This window comes from Pseudophryne corroboree, chromosome 4 (assembly GCF_028390025.1).
Source record: "Pseudophryne corroboree isolate aPseCor3 chromosome 4, aPseCor3.hap2, whole genome shotgun sequence".
NCBI lineage: Eukaryota > Metazoa > Chordata > Amphibia > Anura > Myobatrachidae > Pseudophryne > Pseudophryne corroboree.
The window spans coordinates 655,257,216-655,278,538 of NC_086447.1; the positions used below are offsets into that span (position 1 = coordinate 655,257,216).

The following is a 21,323-nucleotide window of genomic DNA, read 5'->3' on the forward strand; positions in this document are numbered from 1 at the left end:
AAAAGAGGAGTACAGACCATTCTCATTGTTCCAGATTGGCCACGAAGGACCTGGTATCCGGATTTGCAGGGAATGCTCACAGAAGATCCGTGGCCTCTTCCTCTAAGACAGGACCTGTTACAACAGGGGCCCTGTCTGTTCCAAGACTTACCGCGGCTGCGTTTGATGGCATGGCGGTTGAATGCCGGATCCTAGCTGAAAAGGGCATTCCGGATGAGGTCATTCCTACTCTGATAAAGGCTAGGAAGGACGGGACAGCTAAATATTATCACCGTATATGGCGGAAGTATGTTTCTTGGTGTGAGGCCAGGAATGCTCCTACGGAAGAATTCCATCTGGGCCGTTTTCTTCACTTCATACAGACTGGAGTGAATTTGGGCCTAAAATTAGGCTCCATTAAGGTTCAGATTTCGGCCCTATCTATTTTCTTTCACAAGGAATTGGCTTCTCTCCCAGAAGTAAAGAGTCTACCAAGAAATGGATAATTGTGCGCTTTAAGGTGCTGTGTCTCTAATGCTGCTGCTATACCGTTAGGGGTAGTCACACCCCAACCATACACTAAAAAAAGAAACCAACAACAATAGCAGCGCTATTGAAATACTGAGTAAAGATTGCGATAAGAAGGATTGAGTGATGAATAATTCACATTTAATAAAATATAAAATTGGGCCTCATTAAATCTTGGATACACAAATCCAAAAACAATTCATAGCAATAAAAACGGTAAGTGTGGGTCAGACACTGTGGCTGCCTATCACAATAACATCCGTTCCTATTAAATATACTGGATTGTAGAGCAGATGGAGACAGGCTGACGGCGCAGTCTCACCAATAAACTTTACCCAAACCGCTAGAGGTGTAGTCCCTTAAGAGTGTCTGATGTTTTACTCAAAACCGGCCAGGTTTGGGATCCTCAATGTAGCGCGGTGTCCTCTTAATGAAGAAAAGGGTTGATGGTGCTTCCAGTTGTAGGAGATTGCCTCACTTTTTCTGCAGATAGCAAAGTCCAGTAGTTGGTCCGGATGTGATGCGGCAGTAGACTGACGTGATTGTCGATCCAAAGAGCCTCCTTCTGACGCGTTTCGCTGCGGGCACTGCAGCTTTATCACAATCTTTACTTAGTATTTCAATAGCGCTGCTATTGTTGGTTTCTCTCCCAGAAGTACAGACTTTTGTGAAGGGAGTGCTGCATATTCAGCCTTCTTTTGTACCTCCAGTGGCACCTTGGGACCTGAAGTTGAGTTTCCTTAAGTCACACTGGTTTGAACCACTTAAAACGGTGGAGTTAAAATATCTCACTTGGAAAGTGGTCATGTTGTTAGTCTTGGCTTCGGCTAGGCGAGTGTCGGAGTTGGCGGCTTTGTCTCATAAAAGCCCCTATTTAGTTTTCCATGTAAATAGTGGATTGCGGACCCGTCCCCAATTCTTGCCAAAGGTGGTTTCGTCTTTTCATATGTACCAACCTATTGTGGTGCCTGTGGCTACGCGAGACTTGGAGGATTCCGAGTCCCTTGATGTGGTCAGGGCTTTGAAAATTTACGTGGCCAGAACGGCTAGAGTCAGGAAAACAGAAGCACTGTTTCTCTAACGTCCTAGTGGATGCTGGGGACTCCGTCAGGACCATGGGGAATAGCGGGCTCCGCAGGAGACAGGGCACATCTAAAAAGCTTTTTAGGTCACATGGTGTGTACTGGCTCCTCCCCCTATGACCCCCCTCCAAGCCTCAGTTAGGTTTTTGTGCCCGTCCGAGAAGGGTGCAAACTGGATGGCTCTCTTAAGGAGCTGTTTAGTAAAGTTTTTTTTTAGGTTTCTAATCAGTGATTCCTGCTGGCGACAGGATCACTGCAACGAGGGACTTAGGGGAGAGACTTGCAACTCACCTGCGTGCAGGAGGATTGAAGTTTTAGGCTACTGGACACTGAGCTCCAGAGGGAGTCGGAACACAGGTCAGCCTGGGGTTCGTCCCGGAGCCGCGCCGCCGATCCCCCTTACAGACGCTGAAGAAAGACGGCGGAACGGAGGTCCGGAAACAGGCGGCAGAAGACTTCACAGTCTTCAGAGAGGTAGCGCACAGCACTGCAGCTGTGCGCCATTGTTGCTACACGGCTCACTGACACGGTCACGGAGGGTGCAGGGCGCTGCTGGGGGCGCCCTGGGCAGCAATATAAATACCTATTTGGCAAATAAATACATCACATATAGCCATTAAGGCTATATGTATGTATTTAACCCAGGCCAGTTTTCCTAATAACCGGGAGAAAAGCCCGCCGTGAAAGGGGCGGAGCTTATTCTCCTCAGCACTCAGCGCCATTTTCCTGACCAGCTCCGCTGGTGAGGAAGGCTCCCACTCTCCCCTGCACTACAGAAACAGGGTTAAAGAGAAGGAGGGCATAAATTGGCGATATAATTATATATTAAGAGCCCATATATAGAAACAACACCTTCTAGGGTTGTTATATACATTATGGCGCTTTTGGTGTGTGCTGGCAAACTCTCCCTCTGTCTCCCCAAAGGGCTAGTGGGTCCTGTCCTCTATCAGAGCATTCCCTGTATGTGTGTGCTGTAGGTCGGTACGTGTGTGTCGACATGTATGAGGAAAATGTTGGTGAGGAGACGGAGAAAATTGCCTGTAATGGTGATGTCACTCTCTAGGGAGTCGACACCAGAATGGATGGCTTACTTATGGAATTACGTGATAATGTCAACACGCTGCAAGCCGGTTGACGACATGAGACAGCCGGCGGACAAATTAGTATCGGTCCAGGCGTCTCAGACAGCGTCAGGGGCTTGTAAAAACGCCCATTTACCTCAGTCGGTCGACAGACACTGACACGGACACTGACCCCAGTGTCGACGGTGAAGAAACAAACGTATTTTCCCTTTAGGGCCACAAGTTACATGTTAAGGGCAATGAAGGAGGTGTTACGTATTTCTGATACCACAAGTACCACAAATAAGGGTATTTTGTAGGGTGGGAATAAACTACTTGTAGTTTTGCCTGAATCAGATAAATTAAATGAAGTGTGTGATGATACGTGGGGTTCCTCCGACAGAAAGTTATGGGCGGTATACCCTTTTTCCCGCCAGTAGTAAGGGCGAGTTGGAAAACACACCTTAGGGTGGACAAGGCGCTCACACGCATATAAAAAACATGGCGTTACCGTTTCCAGATACGGCCGCCCTCAAGGAGCCAGCTGATAGGAAGCTGAAAAATATCATAACCGTATATACACACATACTGGTGTTATACTACGACCAGCAATCGCCTCAGCCTGGATGTGCAGCGCTGAGGGGGCTTGGTCGGATTTCCTGACTGAAAATTTTGATACCCTTGACAGGGACAGGATTTTATTGTCTATAGAGCATTTTAGGGATGCATTTCTATATATGTGTGATGCGCAGAGGCATATTTGCATTCTGGCATCAAAGAGTAAATGTGATGTACATATCTGCCAGACGAAGACACGACAGTGGTCAGGTGAGGCAGATTCCAGACGGCATATGGAAGTATTGCCGTATAAAGGGGCGGTCCATTGGACCTGGTGGCCATGGCAACAGCTGAAAAATCCACCTTTTGTTACCCCGAGTCACATATTGGCAGAAAAGGACACAGTCTTTTCAGTCTCAGTCCTTTCGTCCCCATACGGGCAGGCGGGCGAAGGCCAGTCATATCTGCCCAGGGGGAGAGGAAAGGGAAGAAGACTGCAGCAAGCAGCTCATTCCCAGGAACAGAAGCTCCTCACGGCTTCTGCCAAGTCCGCAGCATAACGCTGGGGCCGTACAAGCGGACTCAGGTGCGGTAGGGGGTCATCTCAAGAGTTTCAGCAACACTCGCAAGGGAACTCCGGGATCCTACATGTAATATCCCAGGTGTACATTGGAAATTCGAGACGTCTCCCCCTCACACAATTCACAGGCTGTATTCCCAGCAGGTGATAATCAAAGTACCCTTCTTACAACAAGGAAGGGGGTAGTATTCCACACTATATTGTGGTACTGAAGCCAACCGGCTCGGTGAGATCTGAAATATTTGAACACTTACATACAAGCGTTCAAATCAAGATGGAGTCACTCGGAGCAGTGATAGCGAACCAGGAAGAAGGGGACGATATGATGTCACTGGATATCAGGGACGTTTACCTACAGGTCCAAATTTGCCCTTCTCACCAAGGGTACTTCAGGTTCCTGGTACAGAACTGTCACTATCAGTTCAGACGCTGCCGTTTGGATGGTCCACGGCGCCCCGGGTCTTTACCAAGGTAATGGCCGGAATGATGATTTTTCTTAAAAGAAACATGGACGCTTTCCTGATAAGGGCAAGGTCCAGAGAACAGTTGGAGGTCGGAGTAGCACTATCTTAAGTAGTTCTACGACAGCACGAGTGGATTCTAAATATTCCAAAATCGCAGCTTTTTCCGACGACACGTCTACTGTTCCTAGGGAAGATTCTGGACACAGTCCAGAAAAACGTGTTTCTCCCAGTGGAGAAAACCAGGGAGTTATCCGAGCTAATCGGGATCCTCCTAAAACCAGGAAAAGTGTCAGTGCATCATTGCACAAGAGTCCTGGTAAAAATGGTGGCTTATTACGAAGCAATTCCATTCGGCAGATTTCCCGCAAGAACTCTTCAGTGGGATCTGCTGGACAAATGGTCCGGATCGCATCCTCAGATGCATCAGCGGATAACCCTATATCCAAGGAAAAGGGTGTCTCTCCTGTGGTGATTACAGAGTGCTCATCTTCTAGAGGGCCGCAGATTCGGCATTCAGGATTGGATGCCGGTGACCACGGAGGCCAGCCTGAGAGGCTGGGGAACAGTCACACAGGGAAAAAATTTCCAGGGAAGTGTGATTAAGTCTGGAGAATTCTCTCCGCATAAATAAGCTTAGAGCAAATTTATAATGCTCTAAACTTAGCTAGACCTCTGCTTCAAGGTCAGCCGGTATTGATCCAGTGGGATAACATCACGGCAGTCGCCCACGTAAACAGAAGGGCGGCACAAGAAGCAGGAGGGCAGTGAAAACTGCAAGGATTTTTCGCTAGGCGGAAAATCATGTGATAGCACTGTCAGCAGTGTTCTTTCCGGGAGTGGACGACTGGGAAGCAGACTTCCTCAGCAGGCATGACCTCCACCCGGGAGAGTGGAAACTTCATAGGGAAGTTTTTCAACATGATTGTGGACCGTTGGCAAAGACCAAAGGTGGACATGATGGCGTCCCGCCCGAACAAAAACGGGACAGGTATTCCGCCAGGTCATGAGACCTTCAGGCGATAGCTGCGGATGTTCTGGTAACACCGTGGGTGTACCAGTCTGTGTATGTGTTCCCTCCTCTGTTTCTCATAACCAGGGTATTGAGAATTATAAGACATAGAGGAGTATGAACTATACTAGTGGCTCCGGGTTGGCCAAGAGGGACTTGGTACCCGGAACTTCAAGAAATGCTCACAGAGGACTAAGGGCCTGGGGAGCTAAGAAGGGACTTGATTCAGCAAGTACCATGTCTATTCCAAGACTTACCGCGGCTGCGTTTGACGGCATGGCGGTTGAATGCCGGATCCTGAGGGGAAAAGGCATTCCATAAGAGGTCATACCTACCCTGGTCAAAGCCAGGAAGGAGGTGACCGCACAACGTCATCACCACATGTGGTGAAAATATGTTGCGTGGGTGAGGCCAGGAAGGCTCCATGACGGAAATTCAACTAGGTCGATTTCTACACTTCCTGAAAACAGGAGTGTTTTGGACCTCAAATTGGGGTTCATTAACATTTAAATTTCGGCCCTGTAGATTTTCTTCCAGAAAGAATTGACTTCAGTTCCTGAAGTCCAGATTGTAAAGGATGTATTGCATATACAGCTTTTTTGTGCCCCTAGGGGCACCGTGAGATCTCAACATAGTGTTGGGATTTCTTAAAATCATATTGGTTTGAACCGCTCAAATCTGTGGATTTGAAATATCTCACATGGAAAGTGACCATGCTGTTGACAAATATCTCACATGGGAAGTGACCATGTTGTTAGCCCTGGCCTCGGCCAGGCGATTGTCAGAATGGGCGGCTTTGTCTTACAAAAGCCCATATTAAAATTTTCCATTTGAACAGGACAGAACTGGGACTCGTCTCCAGTTTCTTCATGAAGGGGTGTCAGCGTTTTCACCTGAAACAACCTCTTGTGGTGCCTGCGGCTACTAGGGACTTGGAGGACTCCAAGTTACTAGACGTGGTCAGGGCCCTAAAAATATATATATATATATATATATAGTTAGGACGGCTGGAGTCAGAAAGTCTGACTTGCTGTTTATACTGTATACACCCAACAAGCTGGGTGCTCATGCTTCTAAGCAGTCTATTGCACGCTGGATTTGTAGTACAATTCAGCTTGCACATTCTGTGGCAGGCCTGCCACAGACGAAATATGTAGATGCCCATTCCACAAGGAAGGTGGGCTCATCCTGGGCGGCTGCCCGAGGAGTCTCGGCATTACAACTTTGCCGAGCAGCTACGTGGTCAGGGGAGAACACGTTTGTAAAATTTTACAAATTTTGATACTCTGGCTAAGGAGGACCTGGAGTTCTCTCATTCGGTGCTGCAGAGTCATCCGCACTCTCCCGCCCGTTTGGGAGCTTTGGTATAATCCCCATGGTCCTGACGGAGTCCCCAGCATCCACTAGGACGTTAGAGAAAATAAGAATTTACTTACCGATAATTCTATTTCTCGTAGTCCGTAGTGGATGCTGGGCGCCCATCCCAAGTGCGGATTGTCTGCAATGCTTGTACATAGTTATTGTTACAAAAATCGGGTTATTACTATTGTTGTGAGCCATCTTTTCGGAGGCTACTTCGTTTTGTTATCATACTGTTAACTGGGTTCAGATCACAAGTTGTACGGTGTGATTGGTGTGGCTGGTATGAGTCTTACCCGGGATTCAAGATCCTTCCTTATTGTGTACGCTCGTCCGGGCACAGTACCTAACTGAGGCTTGGAGGGGGGTCATAGGGGGAGGAGCCAGTACACACCATGTGACCTAAAAAGCTTTTTAGATGTGCCCTGTCTCCTGCGGAGCCCGCTATTCCCCATGGTCCTGACGGAGTCCCCAGCATCCACTACGGACTACGAGAAATAGAATTATCGGTAAGTAAATTCTTATTTTATCCTGTATGCAGCCGACAAGGTTGGCGCTCCTGCTTCCAAGCAGACGATTGCTTGCTGGATCTGTAACACGATTCAGCAGGCTCATTCTACGACTGGATTGCCGTTACCAAAATCAATAAAGGCCCATTCCACCAGGAAAGTGGGTTCTTCTTGGGCGGCTGCCCGAGGGGTCTCGGCATTACAGCTGTGCCGAGCTGCTACTTGGTCGGGTTCAAACACTTTTGCAAAATTATACAAGTTTGATACCCTGGCTGAGGAGGACCTCCATGTTTGCTCAATCGGTGCTGCAGAGTCATCCGCACTCTCCCGCCCGTTTGGGAGCTTTGGTATAATCCCCATGGTCCTTACGGAGTCCCCAGCATCCTCTAGGACGTAAGAGAAAATAAGATTTTAAACCTACCGGTAAATCTTTTTCTCGTAGTCCGTAGAGGATGCAGGGCGCCCGTCCCAAGTGCGGACTACTTCTGCAAGACTTGTAAATAGTTTATGCTTACATAAGGGTTATGTTACAGTTTTCCTCAGTCTCGGACTAATGCTGTGTTGTTTCATACTGTTAACTGGTTCGTATATCCCAAGTTATACGGTGTGGGCTGGTATGAATCTTGCCCTTAGATTAACTAAAATCCTTTCCTCGTACTGTCCGTCTCCTCTGGGCACAGTTTCTCTAACTGATGTCTGGAGGAGGGGCATAGAGGGAGAAGCCCGTGCACACCCATACCTAAAGTTCTTTCTTTGTGCCCATGTCTCCTGCGGAGCCCGTCTATCTGCATGGTCCTAACGGAGTCCCCAGCATCCTCTGCGGACTAGGGGAAAAAGATTTACCGGTAGGTTTAAAATCTTATTTCTTTTTCATCCACTAGGGGTCACTGGAGTACTCTTGGGATATGGACGGCTTCCACCGGAAGAAGGCACTGAATAAATTAATTTTGAGACTACTCCTCCCCTCCATATCCTGCAGCACTTCAGTGTTTTTTCTGTGCTCGACACAGTTAGAAGGCATAGTGGAGCTCGTCCACAAAGTATTGGAATTTTTTTTCTAAGTTTTTTTTTTCGTCAATTTCCACGTCCTTTCCCCCCTTCTAACTGGCGTGGGTCAGGGACAGTGGAAGCGGCTGAGTAGCCGTGAGTGTCGGACCTCTCTGTAAAGAGCTCCCTCACTCCACTTGCAGGCTGCCTGCAGGAAAGCTGGACGGAGCTTGGATGAAAGCCCCGTCATAGACTTCTGTCACGGTCCAGGTATGTTGGGTTGGGGCGGTCAGCGCTTGCTGCCGCTCCACTGTGGGGGATTATTTGGTACTCACCGCTGCCCGGGGCGCGCTCTCACTCTCCGGCCCCCAGCATCCTAGGAGACCGCTGCTCCCTGCGCAGCAGCAGCGCTGCTTGGCTACACAGACACGCCGCCATGCTGTGTGTGGCGGGCGGGAGCACGTGTGCATAGGCCGCTCCACGGCTCTATGCAGCACGCTCTCTGCTTCCGCCATCCGCCCGCAGCAGCCGAGGAGTTCCGTTGTCCGGGGCCTACAGGACAGGCCGCTCACACGGCCCTTTGCAAAAACTTCCACAGGCCCAGACCCGGTGCTGTACACGGAGGTCGTGGGAGTGGGGGGGGAGACTTTAACAGTATTGGGCAGTGTTAAGTTTTAAGAAAAAAAAAAAAACTTGGTGCTTAGTATGTTTAATGTTCTCCTGTCTGTTCCAGGTTTCCTATTTTACATCTCAGCTAAGAGTGGTACTAGGGGAATTTTTGGGTCAGTTTTCGTATTAGCAGGCACTGCACTTGCCTAAGATATATACCAGGAACTTTGGTGTTATTACTGAGTCGTGCAGTCTGTCTGTGTGGAGTTTGTATTGTCTGTCATAATGAGTAAGACACCAGCAAAATCTAAGAAACATTTGTCATGTCATGTCTGTAAGAGTGTGTTGCCTGATGGATCCACCACATGTACAGCATGTGTTGTTAATACAGCCATAAATACGATTTCCATTCCAGAAGTAAAGCCAGCATCTCAGGACCCTCCGTGGGCTTTACTTGCAGATGTATTAGTTGGTTTACAATCAGAGCTGGCCGCCTCTCGTGAAGAAAGAGAGGCGGCAAGATCTGAGTTTAAAATGAGACCATTTGAGTTACCTGGAGAATCTCAAGCTGGTCATAAGTCCACCTTGAGTGGAAAAGATAAGTTTCCTTTTCCTACTAATTTTCCTGTCTCTGGGATACTAGATCTCACTGAACAGGAGTATGAGGAGGGCGAAATAGAACAACAGTCAGAAGGTGACGACTTTGACAGCCCAGGTATTGACAATCTCATCAGAGCAGTTCGTCAGTCGCTGGAGTTTACAGAAACTGAGGAGCCACTGACGAATGATGAAGTAGTCTTTACTAAACGACAGAGATCTCCGATGTGTTTCCCTATCTCGGAATCTCTTAATAAAATGTTACTGGAGTCACGGAAAAATCCGGACAAACGGTTTTCTATTCCTCGTAGATTTAAATCGAGTTACCCGTTTCCAGAGGCCATGACAGCTACATGGGAGAACCCACCATTGGTGGATTCATCCGTATCTAAACTTACGAGGAAGTTAACCATACCAGTACCAACTGCTACTACACTTAAAGACCCTGCAGATCGTAAAATAGAGGCTATGCTAAGGTCCATGTATACAGCAACTGGAGTGCTGTTAAGACCTGGGTTGGTTGGCATTTGGGTTACTAAAGCTTTAAATGGTATGGATAAAAGAGCTCAAGGAGGCTACTGGAGGGAAGTCTGTTTTTCTTCCTTCGCCTACAACTATACCTAAACGGAAATATTCTGGTCCGGCGTTCAAATCCTTTAGAACTCAGCCCTTTCGTGGGCAGGGCACAGGAGCAGTCACGCCGGGCAGAAGAGGTCGGGGACGTAGTGCCCGACAATCCAATGCACGTCGTCAAGACACCAAGACCACTAACAAACCAGTGGCATGACGGGCTCCCAGCCCATCTCGGATCCCCAATTATGGGAGCACGCCTTCAGAGCTTTCAGGGGGCGTGGCTGCAGACGTCCACAGATGGGTGGATCCGCAATTTAGTATTAGAGGGTTACAAAATAGAGTTCGATTATCTTCCGACAGGAAGATTTTTCACGACAGGACTGCCTGTGTCGGACGACAAGAAAGCAGTTCTGCAGGTTGCCATTCAGTCTCTGCTGAATGCTGCAGTGATAATTCCAGTCCCTGTGCAGGAACAGGGGCAGGGTTATTATTCCAGTCTGTTTCTGGTACCAAAACCAGATGGCTCAGTCAGGCCAATATTGAACCTAAAAGGTCTCAATCATTACGTCACTTACCACAGATTCAAGATGGAATCTCTCAGGTCAGTAATTGCAGGGTTAGAGCCACAGGAATTCATGATTGCACTAGATCTCAAGGATGCGTATTTGCACATTCCGATTTGGCCACCTCACCAAAGTTTTTTAAGGTTTGCGATAAGGCGAGACCATTACCAATTTCAGGCTCTACCGTTTGGCCTCTCATCAGCGCCTCGGGTATTCACCAAGGTAATGTCCGTGATGACAGCTCATCTCAGGTCCCTAGGGGTAATAATTGTTCCGTATTTAGACGATCTACTCATAAAGGCTCCGTCTCAACAATTGCTTCTCCAACATGCCTTGCTAACGTACAATGTACTAGTTCAGCACGGTTGGATAGTCAGTTTAAAGAAATCACATCTAATTCCGTGTCAACGACTTCAATTCCTAGGGATGATTCTCGATACAGTAAAACAAAGGGTTTACTTGCCACAACAGAAAGTACAGGGCATTCGTCATCTGGTGCAATTAGTGCTCAAGCCACGCACAGTCTCAGTACATTTGTGCATTTGCCTTTTAGGCACAATGGTGGCGGCTTTTCGAAGCACTTCAGTTCGGAAGATTTCACTCACGTCCGTTTCAACTGGAGGTGTTAGCACAGTGGTCGGGATCACATCTGCAGCTGCACCACAGGGTGAGGTTGTCACCACAAGTCAGGGTGTCTCTTCTCTGGTGGTTAAAAATACACAATCTATCTGCAGGGAGACGATTCGGAGTCGCGAATTGGATAATTCTGACAACGGACGCAAGTCTCAGAGGTTGGGGAGCTGTAGTTCAGAGTTATCGGCTCCAGGGCCTCTGGGCGGATCACGAAAGATCGCTATCCATAAATGTTCTGGAACTCAGGGCGATTTACAATGCTCTAAGACAAGCGGTGTACATGTTTCGTTTTCAGACTGTGCAGGTGCAGTCAGACAATGCGACGGCAGTCGCATACATAAACAAACAAGGAGGAACGAGAAGCCGCATGGCTATGCGGGAAGTAGCTCGGATCCTCAGATGGGCCGAATATCACCAGGTGATATTATCGGCAGTGTTCATTCCTGGAGTGGACAACTGGGAGGCAGATTTTCTCAGTCGTCGGGATTTTCATCCAGGAGAGTGGGCATTAAATCCAGAAGTTTTTCAGATGTTGATCCAGAAGTGGGGTTACCCTCAGGTGGATCTAATGGCATCCCGCCACAATCATCAGGTGTCAAGATATGTGTCCAGAACAAGAGATCCAGGGGCAGTGGCGGTGGATGCTCTCACAGCCACGTGGCCATACAGCCTTGTGTATCTGTTTCCACCGTTTCCGCTGCTCCCGCTGGTGCTAAAACGGATCAAGAGAGGGTTCGTCACAGTCATTCTAATAGCGCCTCATTGGCCTCGGAGGGCTTGGTTCTCGGATCTTCTCGGGTTACTCGCAGACGATCCATGGCCACTCCCACTACGTCCGGACCTGTTACAACAGGGTCCGTTCCTCTACCCCGATTTAGCGCGGCTGCGTTTGACGGGGTGGCTGTTGAAAAGGCCATCTTAAGGAAAGAGGGCATTCCTGAGTCTGTTATACCAACCATGGTACGAGCTAGGAAGCCGGTTACGGCAGCTCATTATTATAGAATTTGGCGTACTTATATAGGTTGGTGTGAAGCTCGGAAATTTCCGACATCGTCTTTTAAATTATCCCGTCTTTTGTTATTTTTACAAATGGGGTTAGATGGAGGACTACGTCTTTCCACACTAAAGGTGCAGGTATCTGCGTTGTCAATTTATTTTCAAAGGAAATTGGCCTCGTTGCAGTCAATACATACGTTTCTACAGGGTGTAAAGAGGATACAGCCTCCTTTCATTCCACCTACAGCACCATGGGACTTGAATCTGGTTTTAGATTTCTTACAGTCCGATTACTTTGAACCCTTACAACAAGTGGATATTAAATTTCTCACTTGGAAAACGATTTTTCTTTTAGCCTTAGCCTCGGCTAAGCGTGTTTCAGATTTGGGTGCCTTGTCATGCAAGTCACCGTATTTAATTTTTCATGATGACAGAGCGGAACTTCGGACGAATCCCGTTTTTCTACCAAAAGTAGTGTCGTCTTTTCACATCAATCAACCAATAGTAGTTCCTGTGTTAACAGGAGATTCTGGAATGTTGGATGTAGTTCGCGCATTGCGCATCTATGTTTCCCGAACGTCTACTGTGCGTAAGACAGATACGTTGTTTGTTCTCTATGACGCAGCTAAGAGGGGTTGGCCAGCCTCTAAGCAGACCTTATCCAGATGGATCAAACTGACTATACGTCAGGCTTACCTTTATGCTAAGTTACAGCCACCTACTTCAGTAACAGCTCATTCCACACGTTCTGTGGGGACGTCATGGGCAGCGAGTCGTGGGGCTTCTACGACACAGCTTTGCCGTGCGGCTACTTGGTCGTCAGTGCACACGTTTGTGCGCTTTTACAAGTTTGATACGTTCGCGGCATCAGCATCTAGCTTTGGCCGTTTAGTGTTACAAGGGCCAAACAGCTCTCCCGCCACGGAGGAGACTTTGGTACATCCCAAGAGTACTCCAGTGACCCCTAGTGGATGAAAAAGAAAATAGGATTTTGGTACTTACCAGGTAAATCCTTTTCTTTGAATCCATAGGGGGCACTGGACGCCCACCCAGAGCAGTTTACCTGTTTTAGGAGTTCAGTGGTTCTTATGGTAACACACTTTCACGACTGGTTTAAATTTAACAAGGGTTAATCAGTTATGGTGTCAACTGTTTAGTTGTCTGTTACGTTGTGTCAACTTTATTGTTGTCTGTGAGACTATATGTAATTCTCCTTTTGTCAATCTCTCTATCGATCCTGTTCGGCTCAGTAAAAAACACTGAAGTGCTGCAGGATATGGAGGGGAGGAGTAGTCTCAAAATTAATTTATTCAGTGCCTTCTTCCGGTGGAAGCCGTCCATATCCCAAGAGTACTCCAGTGCCCCCTATGGATTCAAAGAAAAGGATTTACCTGGTAAGTACCAAAATCCTATTTTTCAACATCGCACTGCCAAGTAGTCCCTACTTTGGACCAACTTATTGAGAAAGTTTATGGACATGTTGAGACAAATGCCACATAAGACTGTTCATGATTATGCAAAGGTGCGATCCTTGCACCCAAGAACAAACAAGTTTCCCCTGGAAACCACTCCAGTATATCATTGTTAATAGAGTTAATTATTTTACAGTTCTTTAAACACTGTCATGAGTGTAGAGGATGTAGTGCAGTATCCTTTGAATTCCTAAATCTTTCAGCGTCCGTATTACCCGCACATCTTATAACCTCAAATTATTGGTGTGCCGATAATACTCATGAGAAATTTAAATCCACCTAAATTGTGCAATGGGACACGAATGACTGTTAAATCTTAAAAGAAACCTTATAGAGGCCACTTTATTGACAGAATGCGGTAAATGTATTCCCCATAAATTTTCCTTCCAGTTTGAGACTTCATTTCCCAGTAAATGTCTGTTTTGCTATGACAATTAATAAGTCACAAGGTCAGACTGTCCGTAAAGAAGGGGAGGAGCTGAGAACTGGATGCTTTTCGAATGGATAGTTTTATGTAACCTGTTGCCAAGTCAGTACACATCCGAGATCTTTTATATTTGCACTCGAAAAAATAGATTGAAAACAAATATACAGTTGTATACTGGGAGGCTCTACAGTAACATTGCTAACTGCATTAGACAGAAAATTACACGTGGGCAAAGCCGCTGGTACAAGCTTGTAGTGCTAATAAAGCTCTCTGGTGCCTATTCTATATAGAGTGATGGAGTGCACTGTGTATAGCTGGTTGGAACAACACGCAAAACATCTTTTATGTCCAATCTAATCTGTTTCATGTAAAATACTATATGCATGTCTTTTATTAAGATGTAATTGTCTAAAAGTTGGGGGGAAACCACTTAAATGTTGTAAATTTATGCAAATGTGTACAATACACCCTACTCCTCACCAAATATTTTTTCTTATTTGTTCACTTTTCCCTGCATTATTAATGTATGTCTAATTTCAGGGTCTTTTTTCTATCCCAAGTTTTAAAAGTTTAATTCAGAAAATAAAGACCATTTGTATAAAAAAAAAAAAAAGTGTGTGTGTGTATATATATATATATATATATATATATATATATATATATATTCTATAGTATGTATATTTCTCTTATGTCCTAGAGGATGCTGGGGTCCATATTAGTACCATGGGTTATAGACTGGTCCACCAGGAGCCATTGGCACTTTAAGAGTTTAATAGTGTGGGCTCGCTCCTCCCTCTATGCCCCTCCTACCAGACTCCGTTTAGAAAATGTGCCCGGAGGAGCCGGTCACAGCTAGGGGAGCTCTACAAAGTTCTCTTGGTAAAGAGTATTTTTCTTCCTTTTCAGGCTTTTTTATTTTACAGGGAGGCTGTTGGCGAGCGCCTCCCTGCGGCGTGGGACTTTTGCAGGATGACACGAACACAGACTCTGATGCTGCAGACGGTGATGGGGATGTGTTGAGGGGGACGGCATCACTTGCCAAGGGGGTGCAGTTGATGATTGAGGCTGTTAGGGATGTTTTAAACATTTCGGACACAGCTCCGGAACAGGTGGAGGAGGCCTTCTTTACGGATAATAAGAAGCCCCCCTCACCTTCCCGGCATCCAAAGAATTGAATTCTATCTTTGAAAAGGCATGGGAAACTCCGGAAAAGAAATTCCAGATTCCCAAGAGGGTCTTTGTGGCTTTTCCCTTCCCAGAGGAAGAGAAGAAGAGATGATAGTCGACGCCTCTGTATCCAGGCTGTCCAAGCAGGTGGTATTACCGGTCCCGGGATCTACCGCGTTAAAGGACCCGGCAGATCGCAAGGTGGATGCTATGCTAAAATCCATTTACACGGCTTCAGGGGCTATCTTGCAGCCTACTATAGCCTGTGCTTGGATTGCTAAAGCTATTGCCAGGTGGTCAATCACTCTGCAGGAGGAATCGACTACGCTGGACAAAGGTGACGTTGATTTATTTTTACGGAATATTCAGGATTCTGCAGGGTTCCTGGTGGATTCCATGAAGGACCTGTGTTCCATGGCTGCGGATATCTTCTCCATGTCCGTCTCTGCTCGCAGAGTTCTCTGGCTGCGTAACTGGTCTGCGGACGTGGAATCCAGGAAGTGTGTGGAGGGCCTACCATACAAGGTTCAGGCTCTCATTGGGAAGGCGCTGGATGCGTGGATTGCCACGGCTACCGCGGGTAAGTCTCTTTTTCTCCCCTCAGCTGCAGCGGCTACGAAGAAGCCTTTTACACCAGCCACGTCACAGTCCTTTCGGGCTGCGAGGTCTAGAAAGAACAAGCCTTTAAACACCATCTTCAGAAGTGGTCGTGCCAAGGGAAAGGAACCTGCTCCCGCAGGCTCCCAAGCCCAGAAGCCCGCCTCTGATACTCCTAAGTCCTCTGCATGACAATGGACAGCTAGGCCTGGAAGGAGGTCAGGTGTTGGCAAGACTCCGGCAGTTCAGCCATGTCTGGGTGTCGTCTGGCCTGGACCCCTGGGTCCTTGATATAGTGTCTAGGGGCTACAGACTGGAGTTTCAAGATCCACCACCTCACCGTTTTCTTCAAGTCAGGCTTGCCAACACTGCTGGCTGACAGAACAGTTCTTCTGGAGGCCATCAGAAAATTGATGGTGTCAGAGGTCATTGTTCCAGTTCCACCTCAGCAGTGGAACAAGGGTTGTTATTATTCGAACCTTTTTGTGGTACCAAAACCGGATGGTTCGGTACGGCCTATTCTAAACTTAGTCTTTGAACCCTTATCTCAGGGATTTCAAATTCAAGATGGAATCTTTGAAAGCTGTCATCTCTGAAAGCTGTCATCTCAAGACTCACGGAGGGGGAGTTCCTGGTGTCGCTGGACATCAAGGATGCTTTCTTCCACATTCCCATTTGGTCGCTGCATCAGGCATATCTCCGGTTTGCACTGTTGGACGATCACTATTGATTCCAGGCGCTGCTGTTTGGCCTCTCCACAGCACCAAGGTGATGGCGGAGATGATAGTTCTCCTCCGCAAGCAAGCGTTGAACATAATTCCATATCTGGACGATCTCCTGATCAAGGCTTCGTCCAGGGAGAGGTTGTTGCGATCCATCGCGCTCACGACACAGCTTCTCAGGAACCATGTTTGGATCCTGAAGCTTTTAAAGTCTTATCTAGAGCCGACAAGGTGGCTGTCTTTCCTGGGAATGATCCTCGACACTGAAGTGCAGAGGGTATTTTTCCCGGTGGAGAAGGCATTGGTGATTCAAGCAATGGTCCGGGATGTCTTAAAACCTACCCGGGTATCTGTTCATCAATGCATCCATCTTCTGAGGAAGATGGTTGCCGCCTACGAGGCTCTGCAGTACGGCAGATTTCATGATGGACCTATTGGACCAGTGGTCAGGCTCTCACCAACACATGCACAAGAGGATACGCCTGTCTCCAAAATCCATGATTTCACTCCTCTGGTGGCTACAACTTCCGCACCTTATGGAAGGCCGAAGGTTCGGAATTCAGGACTGGATCCTTTTAACCACAGATGCAAGTCTAAGAGGTTGGGGAGCAGTCGCTCTGGGGGAAACATTTCAGGGAAGGTGGTCGAATCAAGAACCCCTTCTCCACGGTGGCCTACATAAACCGACAAGGCGGAACGAAGAGCAGAGCTGCCATGTCAGAGGTGTCAAGAATCCTCCTCTGGGCAGAAAGACACGCAGTGGCGATGTTGGCAATCTTCATTCCGGGAGTAGACAACTGGGAAGTAGACTTCCTCAGCTGCCACGATCTCCATCCGGGAGAGTGGGGCCTCAACCCGGAGGTGTTCGAGGAGGTAACCGGTTGGTGGGGGTTCCTCACATAGACATGATGGCCTCCCGCCTCAAAAAGAAGCTGGGAAGGTACTGTTCCAGGTCAAGAGACCCACAGGCAGTGGTGTGGACACACTGGTAACACCGTGGGTGTTCAAGTCAGTGTATTTGTTCCCTCCACTTTCTCTGATACCAAATGTTCTTCAGCTGGTGAGAAGAACAAAGGTCTGGCAATCCTCATTGCTCCGGACTTGCTAAGGAGGGCTTGGTACGCGGATCTGCTGGATCTTCTGTTAGAGGATCCAAGGCCCTTAACCCTTCGGGAGGATCTGCTACTGCAGGGGGCCGTTCACTTATCAAGACTTACCACGGCTACGTTTGACGGCATGGCGGTTGAACGCCAGATCTTAGCTCGGAAAGGTATCCCGAGTGAGGTTATTTCTACCCTGATACAGGCTAAAAAGGGGGTAACGTCTAAACATTAAAATCGTATTTGGAAAAAATGTTTCTTGGTGTGAATCCAATAAATTTCCTGCGGTGGAGTTTCAACTTGGACGTTTGCTCCTTTTCCTGCAAGCAGGTGTGGATATGGGCCTGAGATTGAGCTCCATCAAGGTTCAAATCTCTGCTTTGTCCATCTTCTTCCAAATACAATTGGCTGTCCTCCCTGAGGTTCAGACCTTATTGAAAGGGGTTCTGCACATCCAGCCTCCCTTTGTGACGCCGACGGCTCCCTGGGATCTGGACGTGGTGCTGCAGTTCCTGCAATCTGCTTGGTTTGAGCCTCTGCTGGAGGCTGACATCAAGTTTCTCACGTGGAAGGCGGTCACTTTGTTGGCCTTTGCTTCTGCTCGACGCGTGTCAGAATTGGGGGCTTTATCCTGCAATAGTCCCTATCTGATCTTCCATGAAGATAGGGCGGAACTTAGGACTCGTCCACAGTTCCTGCCTAAGGTTGTATTGGCTTTCCATATCAACCAGCCTATTGTGGTGCCAGTGGCTACTGACTCCTCAATTGCTTGAAGATTTATGTAAAGAGGAAAGCTCGTCATCGAAAGACTGACTCCTTGTTTGTCCATTGTGATCCCAAGAAAATTAGGTGTCCTGCTTCTAAGCAGTCGATTTCACGCTGGATCAGGTTCACCATCCAGCATGCATATTCTATGGCAGGATTGCCATGTACAAAATCTGTAAAGGCCCATTCTACTCGTAAAGTAGGCTCTTCCTGGGCGGCTGCCCGGAGTGTCTCAACTTTACAACTTTGCCGAGCTGCTACTTGGTCTGGGTCGAACACGTTTGCCAAGTTTTACAAGTTCGATACTTTGGCCTCTGATGACCTCAAGTTTGGTCAAGCAGTGTTGCAGGAGTCTCCGCGCTCTCCCTCCCGTACTGGGAACTTTGGTACATCCCCATGGTACTAATATGGACCACAGCATCCTCTAGTACGTAATAGAAAATAGGATTTTAATTACCTGAGCGGTAAATCCTTTTCTCGTAGTCCGTAGAGGATGCTGGGCGCCCGCCCAGTGCTTTGTTTTCCTGCATTGTTTTTATAGTTCAGTACTGCCTTGTTCCTAGTTAAGTTCTGCTTTATTTAATGTTTCAGTACTGTTTCAGCTGTTGCTGAGTTGTTTCGGCATGTTGGCCGGAATTGCCTGTTGTATGAGCTGGTGTGAATCTCGCCACTATCTGTAATTCCTTCTCTCGAAGTATGTCGTCTCCCCGGGCACAGTTTCTAGACCGAGTCTGGTAGGAGGGGCATAGAGGGAGGAGCCAGCCCTCACTATTAAATTCTTAAAGTGCCAATGGCTCCTGGTGTACCCTTCTATACCCCATGGTACTAATATGGGCTCCAGCATCCTCTACGGACTACGAGAAAAGGATTTACTGTTCAGGTAATTAAAATCCTATTATGTATATGTTTGTATATGTGTGTGTATGTATATGGGTGTTTGTGTGTGTGTGTGTATATATATATATATATAGGTGTGTATGTGTGTGTGTGTGTATATATAATAAATATATATAGATATATAGATATATATACACACACACACAACAGCGTACCTTTTGTCTATTTTTCACCATAATTACTTCCTTTATTTAAGCGTTTATCATATCCGTCTACGAGCTTTCGAATCCCCTTGTACTCTGCAATGCCTCCAGCCCATGAACTAGAAAGCTTCCTCTCCTCATTTCCAAACAGTTTCCAACCAGGATCTTTGGGATAAATGTATTATGCCTGCATGTATCGTGGTGGAGTGAATACTCAACCCCCCCCCCCCCCCCCCCCTCCTTCTCTAGGGATAATTGCTAGAGCCTGCAGCGCATCTGACTAGTGCTGATGCGCTGTCTCTCTTCCCAACTGGCTTCACTGGGCATGTGCGAGATCTCGCTACTAACGCAAGATCTCCTAAGTAGTCCGGTAGCCGCCGCATCCAGCAACAGAGCTGTCCCTGCTGTGGTGCCGGGGTAGCGACACCTGAAGCTGTCAGAACAATCAGTGCTACTTTACTGTTATTACATTGATTCGCGTTTTGACTGCTATCTTGTAGATGGCAGCTAAGTGCGCCTGTCATTTCACACACAGCCCTGCATTTAATATAGGGAAGAAGTGGTATCAGTGCACAGTGTGCCCTTATTCTCCACCCCATGTTGGGCGTTAATTAATCTAGCCCTCTGAGTTTAGTGAAAAGGTGAAAAATCGCTTGGAACAAGGTCCTGCTAAAGAGTGATTGACAACCTTACACCCAAAGCTGATGCGCGTTCAGGTCGATCTACGTCATGCATGTTTGTTCGTCCATTATTGAACATTTCACACCGCTTTCTGACATCACTGTTAACCTGCTTTACTTGATGATGCATTTCGGCAGGTCTCACTTTCTGTGCATACAAGAATCAAATAAGACTCCCTCTTCATAGTCTGAAGCATTTTGTATCCTAGGGTTAATTTAAAGAATGCACAAAATTGCCAAAGACAACTGTAGGCTGCAGGTTAGGGAAACCTCCCAACCGTGAATGGGTAGGGTGAATGACCTGCAGTAAAGCGCAAACTGTCTTTACCCCTATGCAATACACTTAACCAACCAATCTCTTGTACACTGCCACTTCATGTAGATCATGTAAAACTGCTTATTTTAGTAAGGTACTACAAATTATTTGTTTTACCATTGTGTTTTTTTTGGGGGGGGGGGGGGGGGGGGGTTTACATTTAATTTTTATCAGGTTGAAACCATTTGACCTGATTTTATTGTAATTTGCACATATGATCACAACGTATCATTTGCATAAACAACATAGTAAAATTTACTTAAATAGAAACTTGTTAAAAAAAAAATTAGGTTCATTCACTTGCACATATGCGCACTCAATAGGGGACACACTTCATAAACACACCAGCCCCATTACATTAGCTTCGGCAAATTTTCTGTGTTGATTTCACTGTGGCAAATGAGCTTCTCTGTTCTGGTTGTACTATAATAATCCATCTCAGCAATCTGTAAAGTTTAGGAAACTATTAACAGCTTAGCTTGTAGCAAATGTAAACCGTAAAGCATTTATGTATATTTTTTGTTTTCCAAATTTTATTAGAATTCAGTGGACTGTATTCTTCATCCATCAGCGAGTCCAGTGATGACCTGGCAGCATAGCCAAATTATTGAGATTTTGATGTGCCAAGGGGATCACAGACAGGCCTTGCGCTATATCCAAGTGATGACTCCTCCTGTAGTTACCAACACAGAAGTCAAACTCCACATGACAGTGCTCCTGGCCAACAAGTAAGAAGCATTACCTCCTGACATAAAATCCTTGGCTGTCAGATAAATACAGTATCTTTGTGCTAGAATTATCTTGCTAGTACTATCAAATTGGGCATTTCAATTGTTTAAGGCAACCTTTTTGGGTTATTTCTTTCTCCATTAGAGTAATGTGGTGTTATTGCTGGTAAGTGTATGCATGTATATATTTCTGCTGCGGGGTACACTGGGCTCCACACGGAT

The 21,323-nt window shown here is 46.9% G+C and overlaps 1 protein-coding gene across 2 annotated transcripts in view; it reads left to right on the top strand.

Annotated features, from left to right (window-relative positions):
* AHCTF1 (AT-hook containing transcription factor 1) overlaps window positions 1–21,323 on the top strand; it is a 648,646-nt gene that overhangs the window by 437,191 nt on the left and 190,132 nt on the right. For both annotated transcript variants that reach the window (XM_063917783.1, XM_063917782.1), the window contains exon 21: window positions 20,914–21,101. In XM_063917783.1, coding sequence (XP_063773853.1) covers window positions 20,914–21,101 — 188 coding nt within the window. The remainder of the gene's footprint in view (window positions 1–20,913; window positions 21,102–21,323) is intronic.